Below are 21,140 nucleotides of genomic sequence, written 5' to 3' on the forward strand. Positions count from 1 at the left end.
TCCAAGAACACGGGGCATTGTTCTGTCAATCTCATCATTAAAGTCTGGCACTTCGCCATCAGCCCCGTGTTCTGCAAGATAAAGTATGGCTGTAATAACAATATGAGCCAAGAGATCCAGCTTAGGGGAAAGCACTGATTATTCTTAAACAGACCAGCTTAGTATGGAGTCTTAAGGGTATGTGCACGCAGTGTCTTTTTCAGGCAGATCCAGCTCGGAACCCACCTAAAAAGCGCTCAGTAAGGCTATGTGCACACGATGGGGATCCGCAGCTGATTTTTCTGCGCAGAAACGCTGCACTGTGATTTACAGTACAATGTAAATCAATGGGTAAAAAAAAAAATCAGTGCGGAAATGCTGCGGATTTAAAAGAAGTGCATGTCACTTCTTTTGTGCTGACCTGCAGCGTTTCTGCACCCTTCCATTATAGAAATCCGCAGTGGGAAAAACCGCAGAAAATCCACATCAATTCCGCATAAAAGCTGCGGATTATGCCAGGAGATGCGGATTTTGTGCAGAAAGTTTTGCACCCCATTCCCTACGTGTGCACATAGCCTAAATGTTAAGAATAATGAACATATGCACTGCAATGGCAAAACGTCTTACTGTGCACATGTTCAGTCTTTTATTACTTCTTTTAACCATGAAGTGGCTAAAAGAATGGACCTGACCATTCCTCAAATGACTTCCACTGAGGCCAACACTAATATTAAAATATATATATATATATATATATATATATATATATATATATATATATATATATATATGTTTTTGTCAAAGCCAGCTTACCGCTTTGAAGAAACAGGAATACATCCAACCTGTGGTTACAGTTCGCACAGAAAATGGATTGGGATAAATCCACACATGTAAAGAAAAAGCTTTTTGTTTCTCCAGCGATCAGTCCAATGGTAGAGTAAAATATACCTTTTTATTTAACCATTAATAAGTTCCAGATTTCTTCAGTTACAATATTGCATACATTCAATCCCTTATGCACAATATGTTTCGACACTACATGTGTCTTCCTCCAGGTCAAAATGAGTACTGAATCAAGGCCCATATGTATATTGTATTATATTATACCGTGCCGGACTAGGGTGCCAAGGGCCCACCAGTAACATTGACTCTAGTGGCCCACTGTTCAGCTACATGCTAATATCACATTACTCTCATTCACAAATGTACTTATTTTCCTATATAATAATAATAAACGGGGTAGTTCATCAAATAAATTATGAGATGCTGCCCTTGTCTGAACTTAGTGAAACAAATATATTGTGCCAACTACTTCTCACATACAGTTAGTGGAGCGCAGAGCACATTCCTGTATGGGTGCCCACCAGAGGATTCTCTTGTCGGATATATAAATATTTTTTTTTTCGGGAAAAGCACTGCCATCATTTTCATAAAGTGTCTTGTGCTTCAAAAACTATACATGTGCACAGAGGTCTAATATGCGCCATGTGCACATTTTTAGAGTCTTATAAGGGAAAAAAGTATGAAAATGAACTCTGTCTCAGAGCAAAAAAAACCTGGGAAAGATCAGTACCCTGTATGTCCATGTCTGATAGTTTAATGATAACCAGTTACCTTAACATCATTGTACTCAGCCAACCAGACTCTGCTCTACATTAATGCGGGGGCAAACACCCCATCTCTAGAGCAGTTTGTGGCATGACATTTATCCCTGGTCATGTTACAAGGTTCCATAAAGGGTTGGCCATTGACTCCTAGGATAGCCACCTCTTCCAGGTAATACTTGCATGATAACTCTATTGCAGAATGAAAAAGATGAATTTGCGTACTTTTCTCCTATTGCCTGTAAGACGCCATGCTGAGCTGGTCTCTTTAAGGAGAGTCAGAAGTCTCCCCCTAATTATCAGAATTCAAGTGTTACTTCAGCCACCAATATTTATTGCATTAGCCATAAGATCAGTGTTGGACTGGGTTCGCAAAGGTCCACCAGTAAAATTGATTCTTTGGGGCCCACTGTTCAGCTACATGCAAAATTAACTTGACCCTAGTGCACAAATTTACTTTTGCTTCTATGCAATGTTAATTTGGCTAGCTTGTTTTTCTGCAAATTGTGAATCAAGTGTAATAGCTCTAGTCATTAGCACTCATTGACGAGGGCCTACTGGAGGATTCTCCTGTCGGCCAGTCTGAGCCTTCATGAAGGATTGGTTTCTCCTGTTCTCTTGATTGGTGACATTTACAGAAAATCCCATTATCTTGAGCTTGCAAGAAAACTAAAACACAATTTACCTTTCATGTGATTAGGGACATATGGAATATAAGAAATCAGTAATGTTTCCTGAAGAAGTAGACTCATGTGAATGTAAAAGCTCATGGAAGTTTAAGCAGAAATCTGAAAATAAAACAGACGTGGAGAAGAAAAGGACCTCATCAGCAGAGGCTCCTGTCAAACTGCCTCCACCGTGCAACACACTAAAGAGGAAGCTATCGTCGGATGATGAGGGAAGAATGCTGGAGGGGCCATGCAAGCTCCAGAAAAGAGGTGAGACCTTCAGGTTATATCAGTTCTCATGTTCAGGTGTATTTCTGCCTGTGTATGGAATATTGTGTTGCTATTTCATATATACAGGCATCCAGCAGAAACCTGAAAATGTATTTAACCTAGCATGTTATGGCTATATGGATCACTGTCTATGTAGGGGCATATGTCATGGTCTTCTCCCGGAGGAATACATCAGAAAGTCCTCCTTATGTATCCCTTGCTTGTGCTGCAAACCACATGTGACTAGGCCCTAAGGTGTCATACACACAGAATGGTCAGCGATCTGCTCTACCTCTGTGTTCTTCTGCCATGCCGTTGGAGGAAATACCCCTGAAATTTACCATATATTGGAACATGTCACACGTGTTTCTTTCTGGCAGATGCATACTGCACATTCATACAAATTAACTTTATTGGTATAAATAAATTAAAAAAAAATCAACTTTATCCGAGTCTGATAAGATTGCATGTCCTTCTAGTGTAGAACGTACGGCATATTTCACTAAATGCAGTTTTTATTTGTTTAGATTTATTAGTACGAGTAAACAATGGAGACCAGGACTCCGTCTACGTAGACCCATCAGATCTGGACTGTTCTCTCTGTATGAGGTAACGTTTCTTTCTGCTGGGATTGTTCCCAACATGACATCCGAAGTGAAAATCATTTGTTTCCTTTAATCTGTGACCAATTACCCATAAAACCTCTGGTGGCCACCTACCTGTACGCCCTACAGTGACACTCCTCCTGAGTTTCTGCTCATTTCCTTTTACTTCTTTTGGTAGTAAAGTGGCAAAAGTACAAGTAGCCCAAATGATGGCCACCAATCACCAATCAGATAATGTTATACTCGTAGGGTATTATAAAACAGTCCTACAACATAGCCTAAAAGCCAGTGGCTGACAGAGGCAGAAGATGGCCCCTGTACAAGAACAATATATGGGCCCTTTCCAGTCCAATAGCTCATCCTAAAGCAATTTCACCTACATTAGAGGTAGAAGTTGGGCCCCTTACCTCTTGGGCCCCTATGCAGCCACAGAGGTTGCACCAATGATATGTCCGACCCTGCTAAAAGCAATCTCACACTTTATGTAATCTGGTTGACTACATTGCATCTACCATTACCAGAAGTTTACTGCATATTCGCCCACCACCACCAAAACGTATATACATATATATGAATTTAATACTATTATAGAACTTTTCCCAGCCGCAACAGGACTAAATATTACCTACATATTGTTAGGAACAAAGCACACCATACAAAGACCATTATTCCCAATAATCACACTATAGCACATCAGAATAATACCGCTACAACATAACCTTTACTATTACCACTACATAATAATCTTACCATACTACTACTCAACAAAACACACTATACGAAGAATAATAATACCCAAAATAGCACTCATCTCATATTGACGGAATTGCACCAAACAGTTCATCAAATGTCCAAAACACCATAAAATTACCAATATCACCACTATACGGTGACAATATAGCGGTAGTTGCCAGTCCTGGTGAACATACAAGTATCTGCAGTAACCGCTAAATCCAGCGACTCACAGTTGATGTTCTTTCTGCTTGGTGTCTTTCACATTTCCCATCGGGCCCAGATCACAATGACGACTTCTACCAGCAAGGACTTCAGTCCAAAGAGTCAACAGACTCCTTTATCTTCTCACAATTCTAGAATCGCCCTCAAATTGCCCAAACCTCCCATACTGCTGTTACTCTCAATTCTGTATTTATTGTAGCCCCATCACTGCACCTACTATTTGACACAGTGAAATACTTCAAAATGTGTTAGTAGTATACGTATCCTCCTTCAAGGGTCCCATAAAACAGTAGTGCCAGATAGATAGTGCCTATAAAAAAAAATATATTCTGTTCATGCTGATACAGTTCAGAGTGGAGATCGGTCTGAGACTCAGGTCATTGAGCAAGAAGTCTGAGGCTTGGACCTTGGAAATTAGGCACTGGGGGTGACGGTTCATGGTGTCCCTACGCTTATCAAGCTTATACATCCCATAGTTCTTCTCGGGTCACTACTAGCGGAGCCAAAATCACATGCATCCTATTCAATCCAGTGTACTGAAAAAAGGCTAGTAGGTGATACCTGACTCTGCTAGTGGTGACGTCAGGGGCTCGAAAGGATACCAGTTAGGGAATTGTGGGCATGATAAGAGCACAGAGGACACCCTCCTGCACCGCCAAGATATTTCCAAGGCAATTAGCATGTTAACTTTTAAAATGTTATTTAAGAGGACTGAGCAGATGTATTAAAGAAACTAGTCAGCACCCGGAATAAACATTTTAGGATTCATAATTACGGTAATATATATTTTTACTTCTAAGGCTAAAGTAACAACTTGTACTAATTCTTCTGGTATACTATACATAAAGAATCCTAAATAAGATGTTTTAGAGTTAACAGTCATATTTTAAAGAAAGGAACATTAAGAAAGGATCCGCTTCATCCAAGCTTTCACTTCAGAATACTTGCGTAAAAGCCTTGAAAATGTCACAAAATTTTCATGCCAGTTTCTCCCAGCCCTGCCAAAATAAGCTGAGCTGGGGTGAGGCAGGGGTGGAACACCACATCTTGTTTAATTCATGACGAAGTGTGGCATTCCCTATGCCAGAAATCTGTTTCCAGTCCCTAACTGGAGTAAGATTTCCGGGGTGGTGCTGGAAGGCGCACACCACTTGTCAGACACTCCCGATTCGTGAAGAGACGCGCACCTCCGCATGAATCGGGAGCTTCTGACTCCAGCACGCCCCCATCAAACCTGGTGTGAACAATGCAGATCTTGACAAATCGGACCCTTATTGTTTCTTATGATCAGCAGGACTTATTGTATCCAACCATGTGCGAGCACAGCACAGGGGGCTGAAGGTGGGCAGACGTCTCATTGACTGGTGAGTGCTGGTGAGACATTTGCCCATGTATAGCCACTCCACAAATTTTGTATAACAGACCCAAATACCTGAAAGAAAGGGAAGGTTTGTGTGAATAATCCTCATGAGTCATGACCAGTAATGATGATACATTTCTATGTACCTCCTGTATAGAGTTTTCGGGTTTCTAATGTCTTTATTACATGTATTTGGATAACATGATCCATTGTAAAGTATGGTCCTTCAGAGGGTAGAGCTAAGAGAAGCTAGTTTGTTCATCCATCGCTGACTCCGACATTGGGGGTCTGCCCCATTTGCAGACCGGTTATGTAACTTTCTATATCACAGGCAGTGATTAAAATGGTCAGACTGTGCTCCTTTCCCTGGATTATCCAATGACCCAGAGTCCAGTCTACACACCAAGCCGGAATTAACCCAGTTCTACTTTTCAGGCAACAAAAAAAAAAACTTTCACATTCAAGAAAAGCATTTTAAAGGTAAAATGGTCGCTGGTGCCGTTTTTGTGACTAGGACCCTCTTAATACAACCCGACCTTGCTATAGATGTGCTAGATATTCAGCTGGCAGTGTGTAGTGTATATGCAAGGTTTTAGCTAGCCACACCAGTGATCCATAGGTCTCCCGTAAAGCCCCCATTGTACTGCAGAGATGACTCACGCATTGTTTCCTATTGTTGCAAGATATTGTTGTTTTCTCTTTTTAATCTATTGACTCCAGGTTGCTGTATGAACCAGTTACTACTCCCTGTGGACACACATATTGCCTCAAGTGTCTAGAGCGCTGCCTGGACCACAACTCCAAGTGTCCGTTGTGCAAAGAAGATCTGTGTGAGGTTTGTTGCTTTGCTGTTTTATTAAATAATATAATAATAATAATACCATATTATATCAAACAGACATCAAATAAAATTAAACCTATAGTACAAGTAAATATAAGAAACTTTGTTATATATATGATAGGGGAATAATGCTTCTTTCTCCACTTACAAGCCACTTCTTCTCCTACCCCTTCCACCTGAACTAATCATTCATTCTGAAAATTTTCTCCCATCCATATTGCTCAATGAGGTGTCAGATTCCAGCTGCCTAACAAAGTCTAAGGAGAGGTGACGGGAAAGGAGGAGAGATTAGGACAGAAAAATGGTGCTGTGGCTGGCTAATAAATGTTCCATCTCACCCCGTGCTGGATTCACACCAACACTGCTCACTACTTCTGTTTAATGTCCTCCATGCTGCTGCTTCTGAACACTTGCTACAAGGAGATAGGGGAGCAGGAATTCCTCATGTCTCTGTGGGCTATTATGGTATGTACGCGAGACATTATCCCCTTAAGCCCCGAGGGTGGTTTGCACGTTAATGACCGGGCCAATTTTTACAATTCTGACCACTGTCCCTTTATGAGGTTATAACTCTGGAACGCTTCAACGGATCTTGGCGATTCTGACATTGTTTTCTCGTGACATATTGTACTTCATTTTAGTAGTAACATTTATTCGATATAACTTGCGTTTATTTGTGAAAAAAACGGAAATTTGGCGAAAATTTTGAAAATTTCGCAATTTTCCAACTTTAAATTTTTATGCCCTTAAATCACAGAGATATGTCACGCAAAATACTTAATAAGTAACATTTCCCACATGTCTCCTTTACATCAGCACAATTTTGGAACCAAAATTTTTTTTTGTTAGGGAGTTATAAGGGTTCAAAGTTGACCAGCAATTTCTCATTTTTACAACACCATTTTTTTTTAGGGACCACATCTCATTTGATGTCATTTTGAGGGGTCTATATGATAGAAAATACCCAAGTGTGACACCATTCTAAAAACTGCACCCCTCAAGGTGCTCAAAACCACATTCAAGAAGTTTATTAACCCTTCAGGGGTTTCACAGGAATTTTTGGAATGTTTAAATAAAAATGAATATTTAACTTTTTTTCACACAAAATTTATTTCAGCTCCAATTTGTTTTATTTTACCAAGGGTAACAGGATAAAATGGATGCCAAACATTGTTGTACAATCTGTACTGAGTACGCTGATACCCCATATGTGGGGGTAAACCACTGTTTGGGCGCATGGCAGAGCTCGGAAGGGAAGGAGCGCCATTTGACTTTTAAATGCAAAATTGACAGGAATTGAGATGGGACACCATGTTGCGTTTGGAGAGCCACTGATGTGCCTAAACATTGAAACCCCCCACAAGTGACACCATTTTGGAAAGTAGACACCCTAAGGAACTTATCTAGATGTGTGGTGACCACTTTGACCCACCAATTGCTTCACAGAAGTTTATAATGCAGAGCCGTAAAAATAAAAAATCATATTTTTTCACAAAAATGATCTTTTCGCCCCCAATTTTTTATTTTCCCAAGAGTAAGAGAAGAAATTGAACCTCAAAAATTGTTGGCCAATTTGTCCTGAGTACGCTGATACCCCGTATATGGGTGTAAACCATTGTTTGGGCGTATGGCAGAGCTCGGAAGGGAAGGAGCGCCATTTTACTTTTCAATGCAAAATTGACTGGAATTGAGATGGGATGCCATGTTGCGTTTGGAGAGCCCCTGATGTGCCTAAACATTGAAATCCCCACAAGTGACACCATTTTGGAAAGTAGACCCCTTAAGGAACTTATCTAGAGGTGTGGTGAGCACTTTGACCCAACAAGTGCTTCACAGAAGTTTATAATGCAGAGCCGTAAAAATAAAAAATCATATTTTTTCACAAAAATAATCTTTTCGCCACCAATTTTTTATTTTCCCAAGGGTAAGAGAAGAAATTAGACCACAAAAGTTGTTGTGCAATTTGTCCTGAGTGCGACGATACCCCATATGTGGGGGTAAACCACTGTTTGGGCGCATGGCAGAGCTCGGAAGGAAAGGAGCGCCATTTGACTTTTCAATGCAAAATTGACTGGAATTGAGATGGGACGCCATGTTGCGTTTGGAGAGCCCCTGATGTGCCTAAACATTGGAACCCCTCACAAGTGACACCATTTTGAAAAGTAGACCCCTTAAGGAACTTATCTAGATGTGTGGTGAGCACTTTGACCCAACAAGTGCTTCACAGAAGTTTATAATGCAGAGCCGTAAAAATAAAAAATCTTATTTTTTCACAAAAATGATCTTTTCGCCCCCAATTTTTTATTTTCCCAAGGGTAAGAGAAGAAATTAGACCACAAAAGTTGTTGTGCAATTTGTCCTGAGTGCGACGATACCCCATATGTGGGGGTAAACCACTTTTTGGGTGCATAGCAGAGCTCGGAAGGGAAGGAGCGCCATTTGACTTTTCAATGCAAAATTGACTGGAATTAAGATGGGACGCCATGTTGGTTTGGAGAGCCCCTGATGTGCCTAAACATTAAAAACCCCCACAAGTGACACCATTTTGGAAACTAGACCCTCTAAGGAACTTATCTAGATGTGTTTTGAGAGCTTTGAACCCCCAAGTGTTTCACTACAGTTTATAACGCAGAGCCGTTAAAATAAATTTATTTTTTTTTCGCAAAAATTTTTTAGCCCCCAGTTTTGTATTTTCACAAGGGTAACATAATAAATTGGACCCCAAAAGTTGTTGTCCAATTTGTCCTGAGTACGCTGATACCCCATATGTGGGGGGGAACCACTGTTTGGGCGCATGGCAGAGCTCGGAAGGGAAGGAGCGCCATTTGGAATGCAGACTTAGATGGATTGGTCTGCAGGAGTCACGTTGCATTTGCAGAGCCCCTGATGTACCCAAACAGTACAAATCCCCCACAAGTGACCCCATATTAGAAACTAGACCTCCCATGGAACTTATCTAGATGTGTTGTGAGAACTTTGAACCCCTAAGTGTTTCACTACAGTTTATAACGCAGACCCGTGAAAATAAAAATTCTTTTTTTTTTCACAAAAATGATTTTTTAGCCCCCAGCTTTGTATTTTTACAAGGGTAACAGAATAAATTGGACCCCAAAAGTTGTTGTTCAATTTGTCCTGAGTACGCTGATACCCCATATGTGGGGGGGAACCACTGTTTGGGCTCATGGCAGAGCTCGGAAGGGAAGGAGCGCCATTTGGAATGCAGACTTAGATGGATTGGTCTGCAGGCGTCACGTTGCATTTGCAGAGCCCCTGATGTACCCAAACAGTAGAAACCACCCACAAGTGACCCCATATTGGAAACTAGACCTCCCATGGAACTTATCTAGATGTGTTGTGAAAACTTTGAACCCCCAAGTGTTTCACTACAGTTTACAACGCAGAGCCGTGAAAATAAAAATCCTTTTTTTTCCCACAAAAATGATTTTTAGCCCCCCAAATTTTTATTTTCCCAAGGATAACAAGAGAACTTGGACCCAAAAAGTTGTTGTCCAATTTGTCTCGAGTACGCTGATACCCCATATGTTGGGGTAAACCCCTGTTTGGGCGCACGGGAGAGCTCGGAAGTGAAGGAGCACTGTTTTACTTTTTCAATGCAGAATTGGCTGGAATTGAGATCGGACGCCATGTCGCGTTTGGAGAGCCCCTGATGTGTCTAAACAGTGGAAACCCCCCAATTATAAATGAAACCCTAATCCAAACGCACCACTAACCCTAATCCCAACTGTAACCCTAACCACACACCTAACCCAGACACACCCCTAATTCTAATCCCAACCCTAATCCCAACCGTAAATGTAATCCTAACCCTAGCCCCAACCCTAGCCCTAACCCTAACCCTAACCCTAACCGGAAAATGGAAATAAATACATTTTTTTTAATTTTATTATTTTTCCCTAAGGCTAGGTTCACATTGCGTTAGGGAAATCCGTTTAGCACTAGCGGATTGCGCTAACACAATGTCTTTTTAGGTGTCGTGTTTAGTGGTCGCGTTAACGTCCCCGCTCTGGAAGATCGGGGATCGGACCTCGGGCGCGCCGCGGACGCTGCAAGCAGCGTCTGAGGCGCGCCACAAAAGAATGGCACCTTGCTAGCGCGAGCCGAAAATGGCACGCTCTAGCGATGCGCTACACCTGAAAATCACATTGCTGTCAATGGTTGTGCTAACGGACCCGTTGCACGGCGTTAATTGTGACATTTTCGCCGTGCAACGCTGTCCGTTAGCGTTAACCCATTAACGCAATGTGAACCTAGCCTAACTAAGGGGGTGATGAAGGGGGGTTTGATTTACTTTTATAGCGAGTTTTTTAGCGGATTTTTATGATTGGCAGCCGTCACACACTAAAAGACGCTTTTTATAGCAAAAAAGTTTTTGCGTCTCCACATTTTGAGACCTATAATTTTTCCATATTTTGGTCCACAGAGTCATGTGAGGTCTTGTTTTTTGCGGGACGAGTTGACGTTTTTATCGGTTACATTTTCGGACACGTGACAGTTTTTGATCGCTTTTTATTCCGATTTTTTTGTGAGGCAGAATGACCAAAAACCAGCTATTCATGAATTTCTTTTGGGGGAGGCGTTTATACCGTTCCGCGTTTGGTAAAATTGATGAAGCAGTTTTATTCTTCGGGTCAGTACGATTACAGCGACACCTCATTTATATCATTTTTTTTATGTTTTGGCGCTTTTATACGATAAAAGCTATTTTATAGAAAAAATAATTATTTTGGCATCGCTTTATTCAGAGGACTATAACTTTTTTATTTTTTTGGTTATGATGCTATATGGTGGCTCGTTTTTTGCGGGACAAGATGACGTTTTCAGAGGTAACATGGTTATTTATATCCGTCTTTTTGATCGCGTGTTATTCCACTCTTTGTTCAGCGTTATGATAATAAAGCGTTGTTTTTTGGCTCGTTTTTTTTTTTTTTTTCTTACGGTGTTCACTGAAGGGGTTAACTAGTGGGCCAGTTTTATAGGTCGGGTCGTTACGGACGCGGCGATACTAAATATGTGTACTTTTATTGTTTTTTTGTTTTTTTTTTATGTAAAGAAATGTATTTATGGGAATAATATTTTTTTTTTTCTGCTTTATTTAGGAATTTTTTTTTTATTTTTTTTTTTACAAGTGTGGAAATTTTTTTTTTTACTTTTTCACTTTGTCCCAGGGGGGGACATCACAGATCACCGATCTGACAGTGTGCACAGCACTCTATCAGATCGGTGATCTGACATACAGCCGGGCAGGATTAGAGCTGCAGCTGCAGCCTGATCCTGACCCGGAAGTGCTCCCTGCAGGACCCGGATGCAGCCCGGCGGCCATTTTGGATCCGGGGACTGCAGGGAGAAGACGCTCGGTACACGGTGAGCACATCACCGTGTACCGATCGTCTCAGGGAAGCCCGCAGGGAGCCCCCTCCCTGCGCGATGCTTCCCTGCACCGCCGGCACACCGCGATCATCTTTGATCGCGGTGTGCCGGGGGTTAATGTGCCGGGAGCGGTCCGTGACCGCTCCTGGCACATAGTGCCAGATGTCAGCTGCGATAGGCAGCTGACACCCGGCCGCGATCGGCCGCGCTCCCCCCGTGAGCGCGGCCGATCGCATATGACGTACTATCCCGTCCATGGGAATTAAGTCCCAGGTCACCTTGACGGGATAGTACGTCATATGGGATTAAGGGGTTATAGCTGTCTCCACCCACTAGCTCAGTGACAATTGAAAATTAGAGGGGGAAAACTAGTGGAAAAAAAAACCGCAGGATACAAGTGATCAGATATAGTGTGCTTTCTAATGCACACACGACAACTAAGTCACCTGAAATAACACGTACGCCTTAATCTTTCATTTAAGTCATACAAGAGTGCAATTTGTAACTCCAACACATTTTAACATCCAGATAAAATAGAAAAGTGTGTGGGATTGTGATGTCCATCAAAGAAGCAGCTCATATACACAAAAGGGAGGTGACGCTATCGCTGTGCTCCTGAGCTTTAAATGGAGTGTGTCATCAGAAAATTACTTATTTTTTTTTAAATCAGGTTTTTATGTTAAATGTATTTTTGCCAAGGTTTTTATTTTTCATATAACTATTTAAAAATCTTGCAAATATCCGATTGACCAATAGTCCTAATATTTAGTCTCCTACTTCCCTATCTTCACGTGATATTAACAGCGATCGATACAGACACTACACCCTGACACAGCAATGCAAAGAATGGAAAAATAAAAATAGAAAATAAAGGCAGAAAAGTAAAAAAAAGGGAATAAATATGAATTTAAAAAAATAAAATAAAATAAAGTAATAAAATTAGAAATGGAACAAAAAAATAAAAAAAAGAATAAAAAATAAACCAGAAGAGGACAGTAGAGAACATTGTAATAATAATCTTAATAATAATCTTTATTTTTATATAGCTCTAACATATTCCGCAGCGCTTTACAGTTTGCACACATTATCATCACTGTCCCCGATGGGGCTCACAATCTAAATTCCCTATCAGTATGTCTTTGGATTGTACAAGTATAATACCCAGTGATGCCAGAGGATGGGGGTCTCAGACAGTGTAACAGGTTGTTAACATTGCTGTAAATACAAAATAAAACATGTAAGTTTATGAGTTAAAGCTTGCAATATCGAAATCCCTGTTTATGCCCCTTGGTTCTAGACTTTGTAAGTTGAAAATCTAGAAAACTTCCCTCTTTTTATGTTGCTGAGCTTAGTTTCCTTCTCTCCTATGTAGCGGTATTTCTTCTAGGACCTTACATTCTCTGTAAGTTTAGCTTGGATTCTAAAATGAAAGGGGTATTCCCATCTCCAAGATCCTATCCCAATATGTAGTATGTGTAGTAGTAGTAGTAGTAATAATAATAATATTAGCAAATACCTCCAATTAGAAACGTAGTATAGTTCTTCTGATTCACTATGTCTCTTTCCTCATGTGCAAGGCATTGCTGTAACTTAGGTATCCATGGTTACGCCCACTCATATAGCAACAGATAGTTGCTAATGGTTGTAACCATGGATGTGTAAGGTCCTGCAATGCCTGCACATGAGAAAAGCAACATAGCGAGCCAGAACTATACTACATTTCTAATAGGAGGTATTTGCTAATTATATTATTATTACACCTGCTACATATTGGAATGGGATCTTGGAGATAGGAATATCCCTTCAAGTTTAGCATAATTGAGAGTGTATTGTGGACAAGTGAGATTTTCGGACTGATAGGAGACAGACGCCGCCAGTTTCTATTGTAGTAATGTTCCATTCAATCAAATGCAAGACAAGTTCAGATTCTCCTTCAGTATCAGCTACCCCCATTTTACACCTTTCAAATTATTACCATTTATTGCATATTTTCCTATTTCCAGTACCTGGCTGTAAGGAAGTTTTGTAAAACAGGCCTGATGGAAGATCTCATTGCTAAGTACTTTCCTGAGGAACTCAAAGAGAGAAAAATGGTGTATGAAGAGGAAATAGCAGAACTCTCCAAGTAAGTCCACAAAAATAGAATCCTGTATATCTGTGAAGGGTTTGGACTCATTTAGAGCATGTATGCATCCAAACAAGGTACGCAGCAATTAAATCAACCATTTAACTCGTGCTATTAAATTATGTTTAATGTTATGTTAGATAGCATGAAAATAAGCAAGTTTGCAATTTACTTTTTCTATCTGCTGTCATTCTCCAGTTACAAGAGCTTTGATGTTACATTGCTTACAGCTCATTGCCACTGCCAGACCTTGACCGAATATACGTTGTAGCTACATTTCAGGTTGAGGAGTGAACTCCTGAGATCCCAGTCACCCTCTTTGCAGTCCATATTTTTTATACAACAGTTTAAGACATCTTTTCATCTACTCCTCCTTATCAGGATACCTGATCCTGAGCTGATGTTATCAGACCTGCTAAATCACATGCCCCTGGACCTCACCTGTCACTTCCTCCAGAGCAGTCCCCTAATCACTGCTCATCTTTCAGCCAATTGTTTGTTCAAAGGCCGTTATATGAAAATATAGTGATAACAGTGCAAACTTCACAAGCGCACTGACAGCCCTCAGTGTGTAGGTATTAGGATACGCCATTTTTGAACAGTGGGGTGTAACACTTTGCACCCCTGCCAAACAGCTGTTAGCGGCGCTGGTTGGAAGTTCTTGGATGCTGTTGGAACACAGTAGCTAAGTTATTTCTATAATGTCCTTGGTTGGGTTCAAATAACTAGTGGGTGGATCTGTAGTACCGGCCGGAGCTGCTGTGTTCCTGCAGCATCTGAGTGAATCTGGCCGGTGCCGGTAACAGCTGATTGGCAGCCTTTTGATGACCTTAAAGATGGGCCATTAATAAAAAAGAAAACTAGAGGCCAACCACTATAAAGGTACCGTCACACATAACGATATCATTAACGATATCGTTGCTTTTTGTGACGTAGCAACGATATCGTTAACGAAATCGTTATGCGTGACAGCGACCAACGATCAGGCCCCTGCTGGGAGATCGTTGGTCGCTGGGGAAAGTCCAGGACTTTATTTCGTCGCTTGATCACCCGCTGACATCGCCGAATCGGCGTGTTTGACGCCGATTCAGCGATGTCTTCACTGGTAACCAGGGTAAACATCGGGTTACTAAGCGCAGGGCCGCGCTTAGTAACCCGATGTTTACCCTGGTTACCATTGTAAAAGTAAAAAAAAAACAAACACTACATACTTACCTTCCTGTCGCGTCCCCCGGCGTCAGCTTCCCTGCGTCCCCCAGTGTCAGCGCCGGCCGGCCGTAAAGCAAAGCACAGCGGTGACGTCACCGCTCTGCTTTCCGGCCGGCGCTTTACAAGCGGACGTCGGGGACGTGACAGGAATGTAAGTATGTAGTGTTTTTTTTTTTTTTTTACTTTTACAATGGTAACCAGGGTAAACATCGGGTTACTAAGCGCGGCCCTGCGCTTAGTAACCCGATGTTTACCCTGGTTACCCGGGGACTTCGGGATCGTTGGTCGCTGGAGAGCTGCGACAGCTCTCCAGCGACGCTGCAGCGATCGGCATCATTGTCTAGATCGCTGCAGCGTCGCTTATGTGACGGTAACTTTAGGGTCACCACTTTGCGCTCACTAGTATTATGGCTTCCATGACAGCTATGCAGGGCCTACTATCAAAGAGGTCTGGATGAACTCCAGCAGATCACATTGACTTTAATGCAGTCACATAGGGATCCAGAATTTTTCATCTAATCCTAATTGTTCCTTATTCTATTCTTTTTAAGCTTGAATACAAATGTGCCCATATTCGTGTGCACAATGGCCTACCCTACAGTACCATGTCCACTGCACATATTTGAGCCTTGTTATCGCCTGATGATTCGAAGATGCATGGAAACGGGTACGAAGCAGTTCGGCATGTGTATCGGAGACTCTGTTAAAGGGTATGTAAATGGGTTCTCTACATGTATGTAGGTTACATTTCTCCACTACCTTTTTGTTAAAGACAACCTGTCATATTATACATGCAGTCCGATTTGTGATCAGCACGGTATAGAGAAGGAAAAGTTGATAAGTTAATAAGGTTTAAGATAGGTTTAATATGGTCGTATTAATGCCACCTAATACTATCCAGGGAATCTCTTTCATTCGCTATTCTTCTTCCCTTTCACAGGTTTGCAGATTATGGCTGCATGTTGGAGATCAGAAATGTAGAGTTCTTTGCTGATGGACGTTCGGTGGTGGATAGTATTGGAAAACGGAGATTTAAGGTTATTCGACACAGTCAGCGAGACGGATATAACACGGCCGATATAGAGTATGTCGAGGATGATAAAGTAAGTGCGGAATATGTTAGCGCTATATAAAAATAATGATGATTATTATTAAGTGCTTATAATTAGTAGCATGTTGTCCTATACGCCTCCAGTTCTCCATTATTTATCACTAGCACAGACTAAATTCCATCATGGGCATATGTGAGTCTGTTAGTTCGGGGCACAAGACTCGAGGTAAGGCAGGGACTTGACAGGCGTCATATGGAAGCGAAAATACTGCCACTATGTGGCTCATTACAACTAAAGTATGCTCATTCGTGATGAGTGAACGTGCTGGGATAAGGTGTTATCTGAGCATGCTCTGGTGTTAACTGTGTCTTCGGCATGCTCGAAAAATACGTTTAAGTCCCTCCAGCTGCATGTCTCGCGGCCATTTGACAGCAGCAACATATGCAGGGATTGTCTAATAAACAGGGGTGGTTCCTTTGTTAGTAAGTGGTAGAAGTCACCCATAGATTCCCATTAGAAAGCAAAACAAACTACTCTTTAAATATACAGAATGAAAATTTATCAGAATATCTGGTCAAAAAGGAGAGTGAATGGAGTCAATTGGAATTCCTTTTTTTCTCATTTTACTGAATGGATTTATCATGGGATCACGAATCCCAGAAACCCTGGATGAAAAGTCATGAAAGCAGTACTGAACACTGTGTGAACCTAGCTCACGTCACACATTACTGTAGCCAGAATAAAGAGCCATTATCCAATCCAGCCTGAGTGTGCTGCTTGTCTTACAGGTCCAGGGAGAACATTACGCAGACTTGCTTGTGCTGCATGATTCGGTGTACGATCAAGCTTACACTTGGTTTTCTACCTTGAAACCTGCACTAAAAGGTCGCATTTTGAGTCATTTCGGATCCATGCCTGCGAAGGAAACTGATTTACAGGTAAATATTTAGTATCGGATACTGATGACTGTTGGTGTGAAATTGTGTGTAAGTGAAGGACATATGAAGAAGACATCATCTGTGGGCAGGGAGTGATCCACTAACATTTGTGCTACTCATGGCAATGGACTGGTGTGACTTGTCAGCCATTAGGGCTGCTTCACTAGCCTGGGAAAGGATTTCCTAACCAGGGGTCCACGATCCACTTGTGCTCTCTGTAGGTTGATCAGTGGCTACATAGAGGATATTATCACAGCGCTTTTATTTCTGTAGATGACATGGCTCGTAAAAATATCGGTCACATCCCTTCCATGTTTGGTCTACCTCCAGACCTAAGTTGTTCGAGGTAAGGATAGAAGTCAGAGTTTCCCACAACAGATACGTTGACTCAGAGGACCAGTCACTTACCATGAATATGTATTTACTTTATTTGGTTCAAAGGCTGCTGACTTCCTGAATCTGGCATTGTTTCTGCTTGTACCTGTGCCTTTTCGTTCCTAATACATGGCCCCTTGTTCCTTGTGTATAAATCTAGCCTTTTTAGCCCAGGTGGTGTGACCATCATGAAAAATACCATAGAAAAGAGTTTAGGACCACAACCACTTGGCTAACTAGAGTAGATTTACATACACGAAACGGGGCCATTTTTCAGGAAGAGAGAGGAATAGGAACATAAGAAAAGTATTCCTAGATTCCTGAGAGCAGCTGCTTTTACTCCAGGGAGAACAATTAAGGTACCATACTTATTAATGGCAAGTGATCCTCTTTAACTAAAGTTTTTGACATGGCAGACCGTATTCTTAATTAGAGATGAGCGAATTTGATCGGGTCCCCGCTTATTCGGCAAGCTATAGTGCTTACCAAATAAGCTGCAGAGGAAACCCGCATACATGGAGCGCGGTGGCTGATCATGTGTTCGGCTCCGCAGCTACATGTGTCACGGCTGCATGTGTCGCGGCTGTATGTATCACGGCTGAGTGACAGCCTGTTTGTTGGGCTCTCCATGCATGTGCTGTGACAGTGACACAGCCAGGACACATGTAGCCACGGAGCCGAACAGATGATCAGCCGCCGCGCTCCATGTATGCGGGTTTCCTCTGCAGCTTATTTGGCAAGTGCTATAGCTTGTCGAATAAGCGGGGACCTGATCAAATTTGCTCATCTCTATTCTTAATCACTTATTATATGACCTCAGAACTTGTGACTAGTAGTAGCCATTGACTTACCTGTTTTAGTGTATGGCTTGAATTCTTCCATCTTTATGGTAGTGAAGTGGGTATGATCAGGACTGGCAAATATTTTGTAAATGGACTGGCCATTAAATTCATGGCATAACTTACTCCAGAAATGTACTCCAGACTCTGACGGTAGTAGATTTCTGGCAGTGGTGCATGCAAGGTAACAGATGTCCGTAAATCCATTGGCGGACATACCGCCTGTTCAACCTGTGCAGCTGCACAGAGGCCCGGAGGCTCCAGGAGGCCTTTGCAGGCAGGGCCGCCATTAGGGGCAGGCAGCTGCCTAGGTCCCCGCTCCCCCAGGGAGGCAGGGGGGCCCGCCTGCCGCCAGCGCCAACTCTCCCGCTGCATTGAACTATACCGGCGTCTGCTGGTACAGTTCAAAGCAATGATGGAGGAGAGAGCGTCACCTGACACTCCCTCTCCTATCATTCCCCGCTCTGCCTCTGACAGATACTGCTGCGCACTCACTATGTGCCGACAGGAACTGGAAGCAGCGCGGGCACGAGGAGAGGTGAGGAGTGTGTTGTTTGTTTGTTTGTTTTTTTACTCTATAACAGTGAGTACTGGACTGTGGGGCCATTCTGGGGGGGGAGCTGCGCTGTATACCATGAGGCTGTGTGCTGTATACCATGAGGCTATGATGGTTCCTCCCTGCACTATAAGGCCCAGAACGGACCAGTATTTTTTTTTTTTGCACCCCCTTCCCAGAAACAAAGTGATAACTCCTGTATATCACTGGGTGATCTTTAGAAATACCCTGGTTTAGGGAAAGAGGGGAAAAAAAGAGACAAGTGCGGCGCTTCCTCTGAGCGTAATACGTTTTTACCAACAAGTTAAAAACATTTATTTTATTTGCAGTTATGCTCACCTTCTAGCGGTAAGAAATGCACGTTGAGATTCTCAAGGAATCAATGCTTTAGGCAACTCTTCTTCGTATGTTGTATAATCCAATAAGGTGTGCAGCTCACTTAGGAGAACTATGTGTAGATCCTGCTTAAGATCCACATAGGTGGCGATTTCAAGGGGAAAAAAAGTCCAAGTAAATGTGGCGCTAAGCACCTACGGATTTTTTGAATGCGTCCACTTCAAGTGAAAAATGTTAATAAAAATTCATTTATTTTCTCAAAATAAAAAAAATAAAATATATTTGTGAAATATTTTAAAAAACAGTACAACACGTTTCGGCTGCTATTTTTACAGTGCAGCCTTCATCAGGTAGCAAAAAAACAAAACAAAAAGAACAAACATACAGTAAGCAAGTTTAATAGTGCTTATTGTATGTTTGTTCTTTTTGGGGGTTTTTTTGCTACCCGATGAAGGCTGCACTGTAAAAATAGCAGCCGAAACGTGTTGTACTGTTTTTTAAAATATTTCACAAATATATTTTATTTTTTTTATTTTGAGAAAATAAATGAATTTTTATTAACATTTTTCACTTGAAGTGGACGCATTCAAAAAATCCGTAGGTGCTTAGCGCCACATTTACTTGGAGTTTTTTTCCCTTTGATATCACTGGGTGAGGGAGGCTAGAAAGGCGATTCCCTGTAAAACTCTGTGAGCTGACAATAAGAACCACTTTACATAAACTGAACACGGTGAAATATTAACATCTAGGAAACTGTTCATTTAAAGACCTATTTCGGAGGGCTCCGTGTAATGTATTTGTGTTACTCCTTGTCTGTTCCAGGTGAACCCCAATGGCCCTGCTTGGTGCTGGTGGATTCTAGCCGTTCTTCCTCTGGAGAGCAGGGCACAGCTCCCTTTTCTGGCTATGACCTCACTGAAGGATCGCTTAACCAGTATTCGGCGTGTGCTACTTTTCATGTGTCGTACACGATCGCGATAATGGCCTTGCACATTCCATCGAGTGCATACATGTACGTGTCAGAAGCGGATGACGCATTACAACTTGCAAGGCATGCAGTCCTTCAAAATTAACTTATTTGTTTTTTTTTTCTCCAACTGATGAATGAAACCAGTGCAAAGGCTGGACGCCTTTTATATCAAATGCAGTATACAGATATTTTCTTTGGAAATCCAAATTTTGATAAAGTTTTGTTATACAAAATGAGTTTTTACAAGATGTACAGATTTGTGATCATCTTTACGCTTAATAATTTATTTTTTCATAACCATTCCTCCAGCTTGATGTGCTTACTTCACAGTGAAACAAAAAAATGGAGAAAAAAAGGTTAATGGATTTATTTATTTCCTGTTATTGGAGATTTGTGATAATTAATTTAAAAAAAATTTAAAAAAAAATAAGAAACTCTTCTCCTGTTCACTTCGTCTGCTTGAGTGTATTCATTTTTATAAGGAAGGACATTACAAAAGCATGAGGCGAAAAGAAATCCGTGCTGTGGTCTAAATATCAGCATTATAAGCAAAAAGTGTTGGCTGTGGTAAATGAAAAGAAAAAGTTTGTAAATGCAAGAGTTCCTACATTGCAAGTCCCTAAGGGTCTGCAATACACTGGTAACGTGCCCCTTATAGGGTCTTAATGAGGCACCTTATTCCAAATGCTTCTAAAGAAATCCTTATTTTATTCCATATTTTTCTTCTCACACATTCACCCAATCTGTTTTGCTCCATATAAAACCTGAGGCATATGGAGGTAGACTATGGGCCCATAGGAGGTTATGGGAGCCATGTTACATGTGCTAGGGTTGCTGTGCTGTGGTTTACACTTTTTAAGGGGATGTGCCATTATCTATAGGCTACAAGATAAGTCGTTAATCACTAGGATCACCACCCATTACTACAACGTTCCAAGCAGTGTCGGACCGGGGTGCCAAGGACCCACCACTAACCAACTCCAGGGAGCCACTTTTCAGCTACATGCAAATGTGACATTATCCTCAATCACAAATGTACATTACCGTGCAAAAGTTTAGGGTCACTTA

The 21,140-nt window shown here is 41.6% G+C and overlaps 1 protein-coding gene across 1 annotated transcript in view; it reads left to right on the forward strand.

Annotated features, from left to right (window-relative positions):
- Positions 1–20,521, forward strand: part of LONRF3 (LON peptidase N-terminal domain and ring finger 3) — a 33,158-nt gene extending 12,637 nt beyond the window's left edge. The window contains exons 5-12 of the mRNA XM_069747081.1: positions 2,284–2,521; positions 3,049–3,130; positions 6,164–6,278; positions 13,676–13,797; positions 15,558–15,716; positions 15,947–16,109; positions 16,847–16,996; positions 19,925–20,521. Of these exons, the coding sequence (XP_069603182.1) occupies positions 2,284–2,521; positions 3,049–3,130; positions 6,164–6,278; positions 13,676–13,797; positions 15,558–15,716; positions 15,947–16,109; positions 16,847–16,996; positions 19,925–20,083 (1,188 nt within the window). The 3' untranslated portion in view covers positions 20,084–20,521. The remainder of the gene's footprint in view (positions 1–2,283; positions 2,522–3,048; positions 3,131–6,163; positions 6,279–13,675; positions 13,798–15,557; positions 15,717–15,946; positions 16,110–16,846; positions 16,997–19,924) is intronic.
- Positions 20,522–21,140: the final 619 nt, after the last annotated feature.

Source organism: Ranitomeya imitator, chromosome 2 (assembly GCF_032444005.1).
Source record: "Ranitomeya imitator isolate aRanImi1 chromosome 2, aRanImi1.pri, whole genome shotgun sequence".
In the NCBI taxonomy this organism is placed as follows: Eukaryota; Metazoa; Chordata; class Amphibia; order Anura; family Dendrobatidae; genus Ranitomeya; species Ranitomeya imitator.